General features: G+C 35.9%; 1 protein-coding gene across 1 annotated transcript; it reads right to left on the bottom strand.

The window, feature by feature from the left end:
* Positions 1-821: 821 nt before the first annotated feature.
* On the bottom strand, positions 822-5,477 carry LOC129802007 (uncharacterized). The gene is made up of 5 exons (XM_055847538.1): positions 5,234-5,477; positions 4,546-5,174; positions 3,845-4,477; positions 2,431-3,643; positions 822-2,366 (listed from the first exon to the last, which is right to left on the bottom strand). Exons 1-5 carry the CDS (start codon positions 5,445-5,447, stop codon positions 883-885), a joined length of 4,173 nt encoding a protein of 1,390 aa, XP_055703513.1. The 5' UTR covers positions 5,448-5,477; the 3' UTR covers positions 822-882.
* Between the last annotated feature and the right edge of the window lie 1,103 nt (positions 5,478-6,580).

The following is a 6,580-nucleotide window of genomic DNA, read 5'->3' as shown; positions in this document are numbered from 1 at the left end:
AAAAAGCATAATATTTACACTGATTTCGGATCAATACTGCAGGGTCAAATTAACATTTCCGAAATATTATTTTAACTTTTTCGTATTTCTCTCAGTGTAGATTTACTACCTATTAAAGTGTATCGTAAATTAAAAAAAAACATTCCCAAATAAAAAATTGCTTAAGAAAAGCAAATTAGGTGTAATTCTTACATAATCACACCTATTTTAGAAAGTTTTGGAATGAGTAACAAGCAAACGGACAAATGAAAATGCAAATCTGAGAATAGTATATCATTTACGGGTATATTACTGAATCATTACCGATTAAATCCGATGTGGCTGGGTTTGAAATTTTAAGATCTTTCTAGAAAAGAAATCAAATTTAAGCCAATCGGCTGAAAAAATGCCTTCGAAAGTGGTTAAACTTTGAGCTTCGAAAATTAAATATCGAAATATTTTTCGGACATAGGTGTATAAGGATGAAAATTAAACTTGATTGCCTCCAAAACATATTTAAAATAGGAGCCCTTTTCGAAATAAACAGAAAAACGGATCCCGGTCATATTCCCGAAAGCCAAAATACTGAAACAAAACCCCGAACGTCAAAATCCCGAAAGCCACAATCTCGAATTCTTAAAAGCGTCTTAGCTATTCCCACGACTGCAGCCGCTCTAGCTGGAGGCAAAGGGAAATTTTCTGTGTCTTGGGAAATTATTCTACACATTTTCCTCTATATAATTTCATCTCTTTTAGGATTTTGAAAGATTTCGAGATTTCGGCTGCATCCGAAAGAGAGTTTAAGGTTTGAAGGACAAATATGGGGAAAAAACAAAAAAAAATGTTGAAAGAAATTTTTATTGAGAGAACATGTTGAATGTAAGAACGTGTTTCTATTCCTGCCTAATCGTCATCCCCTCCTTTACTGGCATCATCACCTTGCTTTCCGAAGCATATTCCAACTCTTGAGGCTCCGCTCTTTGATCCTACAATCATAACACTTTGTCCATTGTAGCCAACAATAAAATTCTCATCTTTTTTCATTCCGTCTGAACTGAAGAAGACCGTATCTAGGACCCTTGTAATACGGACCCTTTGGGTAGTCCAAATAGGCAAATTGTTGGCTACAGTCTCTCCAACAGTAATTTCATACTTATCGTGAGCCGTGGCATTAGAATTCGGATAGGCTGTAATGACTTGGTCAAAATAGTCAATTTTAAGAGCCAATTGGTTCTTCCAGACTTTCTTAACAGACACTACCACTTTTTTCACTTTGGCATATTGTGTCCAGACATCGGATTCTGTATGAAAATAGTGCCTTGAAGACTCAAGTTTGTCTTTCGAGGCTACAATAGTACAATGTGGCGGAGGTGCACTATACTCGGTTAAATGAGACCATTCGGAAATGGCAATGTTATCAGGGCTTAAGATGTCCGGATTAAGTGTGAAGCTGTATGTCTCTTCCGGGAATAAAACATCCAGTTTCATGTCTGTTGAAGTCAATGGATAATTACCCTTGAGAGTAAACTCATCAGTGCTTACCATAGAGTGTTCATTTTCAGAAATAACGCCGTTGTTTGTTGCAAGGAACCACATCCAGAACCCATGTGCAATTGTCTTAAATTCTTTAGGAACATTCTTGTAGTGCACATTGACTGTAAGATCCTTAAGTGTTGTGGCTGCTTTAGCGCACATTTCGTTATTGGTAGGATCCTTGAACTGAAGGTAGGGAGACTGATGAGTACATTCCAAATATGTGAGTCCCTTATTGTTGTGATTCTTAATTTGCTCTTCAGAGAACTCTGACTTGGTCTTAATAACCATGCTGAATTGATCTTTAGGGCACTCTATAAGCTTTCCGGAATGTGTTCCGTAGTAGATGTGATAGAGAGATCTATCTTTTTCTTCTTCCACTTCAGCAAAGCATATTCCTAGAGACTCTAGTCCAGGGCCTGATCTAATAAATTCTGTGTATATTCCATTGCGTCTGAACATGTAGTTAACCAAGGGCTTGCTCTCCTTATCCATGAATATTATTTCGACTTTACCAACATATAATCGGACATTATACTTCCTCACCGGATAAACGTGGCAAGGTTCCAGGGTTTCCTTAATGTTGTAGGAGTAGGCTGAATGAGCAAGGAAATTCCAATTCCAGTAGCTAAGTAGTGATACTAAGAAGTCTCCATTGTCTATTTTGAACATTTCAGACATTGGTTTCTTAAACCATGATTCCAAATGAGTTTCCGGGAATTCTTTATTATTCGGTGGAGCAAAATAATCAGTAATCCTTATGTGATACTTTGCACCAATGTCAGTATGTAAAAGAAGAAGATCCTTGGCGTTACTTCCCATATCAATTGTTACGTGGTCAGGTATAGTATGACCTGGAAAATTTATGAAAAATGTTAAACGAACAGTTCAAACAGAATTAAATCTTTGACTTTATACCTTTGTTTGATACGAACGGCTTATTGCCGAGCCTGTTTAAGAAAACAACTGTGTCCTTCTTTATTCTAACACCAAAGAGGGGAGTTAGAACATCGGAGAGTTCAAAATTGAAGTTCATCAACATGACGGAACCGGTTGCGTTAACTGGATCGGTATCCTGGAGAAGTTTCAAAGCAATTTGCGAGGTAAAGTGAAGACTTGAAAGTTCCCTTGATCCTTGGAAAGCTTGAATATGTGGGTGATAAAAGTGCATTCCAGTAACACTTTGAGCTGTAAAGTTCAAACTTGCTATAAAGTTTGTAAAAACTGATTTATCATCATCAGAAGAAGACACCGTTGCTGAAGCCATTGTGGGAATCTTGAAGTAAATATGAGCATTCTTTCCATTGTCTGTTGGTAAGAAATAGTCTAAACTCAATCCGTTGAATACATCTTCCATGTGAATGTTCAACGGAGCCAAACTGAATTGAGTAACAAGACTCATGACGTGTACAAATATGGCTGCATAGTCAAATTCTTCAAGCAGCGACAGGACAACTTTATCTTCTTTATAGAGAGTGATTTCATAGTCAGGTTTGTCTTCTTCTTCGTCCAATTTATCATCATCAGACAATGAAATGGTCTTCTCATTGTCGAACACTCTCACAAAAACTTTGAACATTTTCTGAGGTTCGCCATTGTAAGATAAGAAGATATCTGCATAAATTTGCTGAAGTGATCTAGTTTGGTCATTGTACAAGAGATATCCTCCAGTGGAAAATCCTATAGGGAAGTCATCAGCACTCTCAAAGGCGAATGCCGTCGATCGACTTAACGATTCTCTGTTACGAAGCCACAGTAAGGCTGATTTTGGAAGCTCTTTGGTTTTTACAAACGCTCGAACTGATGATTCGAAAAGATTGTAGAGTTCATAGTTAATTTCAGCATCCATAATTCTTGCTAACACTTCAAACTGTTCATCCGATGGGACTTTCTTCAAGGCAGTTATCAAAGCAACAGCCTTAAGTTCAGAGCTTTTGTTCACATCTCTCAAAATTTGGAGCATATATTCAAAAATTTCAGTTGGATTTGATGAATGTTCTAACGCCAAAATCAGACGCATGAGAATCTCATCATCGGAAATAGAAGACAGCCAATGGAAACCTCTAGTTTTTTCTTCTGTCAGAGAAACACATCTGAGGTTACCAAGAGCATGAATGTAGACGCGCGTAGCCTAAAAAATAACGGCAAAATCAGTGGATTCAAATTGATTTACATTAAGTCAAGATAAAAATGTCCCTTTCAAGACCATCAGTGAAAAGTATTTTCCATCCAGAATAAAACTATACAGTTTCTAGAATATTGAAAACATTTTCCTTTGATGCTTCCGAAATGAGACATCAGAACTATTTTCATTTGAACTACTCATACTCACGGTACTGTTTTTTAAATTCTCAGAAATTTTATCAGAGATCTCCTTCTTAGTTTGAGATACCATTTCCTGTACAACTTTCGAATTAGGATTGGTATTGTATGCTGTTCCTAGGGCAGATGTATATGCGTAGAGGGAAAGTTCAGTATTCGTACTTGTAACATCCTTCAGAGCTTTAAGAACTTTCATGGTTGGTTGTCTCATAGTACTAATCAGTTTTGATAGCATAGCATCGCCATCCTTAGTGCTTACAATATTCTCCATTATAAGCTTCCGGACAAATAGAACGGATCCTTCTGAACCGATAAGAGGTGCAATTTTGTAGTAAACATTTAAGATCTTAACACCATCGGCTGAAGTATCGGACTTGAGCTCCTCCCAAAGTTGTACATATTGATCATAAGAAAAGTACTCAAGCAAGGCAGTTATTTTGGTTAATTCAATAGCTTGATCAATCCATCCTGTTGCACTTATCAAATTTTTCTCCCAATATTCATCTATTAGTTCAAGTAAAATTTTGATCTCAGCGAAAAGGGTTTCTGAATTTAAATTCTCGGCTGAATCAAGACTAATAAAACTTTTTTCATCATTAAAGTAATCTTTAGCAGACGCTTTCATTTCCAAAGTTATCTCTTTCTGAAAAGTGAAAAAAAAAACAAGATTAAGAAAATGGGTTATAGAGGAATAACATGGTCTCTACTCACGCTAAAGTCAAAGTCAGTGTCATCGAGAGATAACGTTGCCTCCTCAATGAAAGTCATCCTGTAGGCTATGTAAAGGAAGTGAGTAAGGGACTTTCCTGAAGAAGGTGTATAAAGAATTTTCTGATTCGTTTCAAGTTCATCGAGAAAGTAACTCTCATCGTTCTTGTGAAGATAGTATTTCCTGTAGTTATTTATCGATAATCCTTTAACATTTTTAACAGATTCAATATTACTGAAAACCGTTGGGATGAAGTCTTCGCAGGTTCTTGGATCAAAGAATTGCTCCACAACAGAACTGTCGTTTCCTGTTAGAGCACTTATACTCTGAATTTTGCATGGTCCGTAGATTGTCGGTACATTAACAGAATAGACACTCTTTTCTTCTTTAGCATGTTTGAAGAAAGTTGAATGGTCGAAAATCAGATAATTTGCCACAGATTTGAAAACTCTTACTCTCTTAGACGACTCATTTTTTCTCGCAATTATTTTTCCTTCTGAAGTAAGTATGAAATCTCCAAGTTTAACCATTGATACGTCTAAGACATATTCCTCCGGAGATGGTACAACCTTGCCATTTGTTGAACGTATTTCAATGATTTTCATCGATACGTAAACTTTGTCATCCCCATCTGTAAATGATCAACACTAAGTTCACTGCCACCAAACGTACTCAAAAAAAAAAACTTACAAGGAACAACTTTCAAACGAAATTTTCCCACAGAACGGCTTTCATATTCTGAATTGAGAATCCCACTAGAGATGTCCACATCAACATCAAAAGTCGTCCCATTAAGTTCACCTCTAGGTTTAAGAATTTTTACGTAATCATTTTCAGCATTAACTATGTAAGCAACACTTAAACTTAAAATAAAAACTACTAGAAACGAACGAAAAGATGTCATCTTTCGACTTTTCTGCTTGATTTTTCCCCGAAAACTGAAGCAAATTCCCAAAATTTCTCATTTTTAAACCCTCGCTTATCGCCAAAAGACGCACATTGTACACTAATTAAGTAATCTCTTATTGCACTGTTTTAATTTTGCAAAAGTTATGTAAGGCTAGGGTTATCGTCAGGGTTTATGAGAAAGTAGACAATTTTTTTTTCATGAATTTCGAGATTGGATGGTCTATTTTTTTATTAATGTAATTCATTGAACTTTAGAATAAATATATAGTCATCGTCCACGTATTTATGTAAAGCTATTAAAAGGTAGTAATTTTCATTATGTTTTCTATAAATGAAATTCTGATTTACGGTTGCAAGCTTCAGAAATACCCAGTATCGAAATTTGTGTCGTTATTCTGTGATACCAATACAATTTGTGATTCTTTTAACGATCCAATGCGGTATTCCGTAATTCCTAATTATTCCATTTAGAATTTCCCTGATTTTAAACGTTACTGTATACAGCTTTATGGGAATACTCAATCGTTGATGACTGATCTGCCGTAGGTGACTTTAAGCTAACTATGGCTACATGGCAGAAATTGAACCATATTATTCCGTATAATGAAAAGGATTCTGTAATTGATTTCCTTTAATTTTCTATCAAAAGTTTTAGAGCGATTCCATGGATTTCTCTAACTCTTTGTAAAAGACAAATGAGCAAACAAAAATCCAATCCTGAAATTATTACACCACATCCATTGTAGTCTTGTAGGGTCTGCACCAATCCATAATCTGACCTAGAGACGGCTTAGCGTAAAACCAATTAATAAACTACGTCTCCATAAATTTTGCACAAGCTGGCTAAAAGTGGTTAAAGGTGTTTTTGCCCTTGTATCAAGATTACACAATCCCATGAACATCCGAAACTAAAAGGAAATTGTTTTTGATATCTTACCTCATTTTTCTTGAATAATACAAACTGATCAATTGAATTTTCTCCGACTTCGATGTAATTATGATGAGCTTGATGTCAGTCAAGTAAGGGCGTCAAAATATAGTTTATGCATTATACCGCTTCAGAGACGTCATCAGATACTCTCTACTGACGTCGAATCATATTACGATAAGCTGTGATTAAAGTAAAGT

The sequence above is a fragment of the Phlebotomus papatasi genome, chromosome 2 (assembly GCF_024763615.1).
Source record: "Phlebotomus papatasi isolate M1 chromosome 2, Ppap_2.1, whole genome shotgun sequence".
Classification (NCBI taxonomy): domain Eukaryota; kingdom Metazoa; phylum Arthropoda; class Insecta; order Diptera; family Psychodidae; genus Phlebotomus; species Phlebotomus papatasi.
This window is presented reverse-complemented; position numbering and strand designations above follow the sequence as displayed.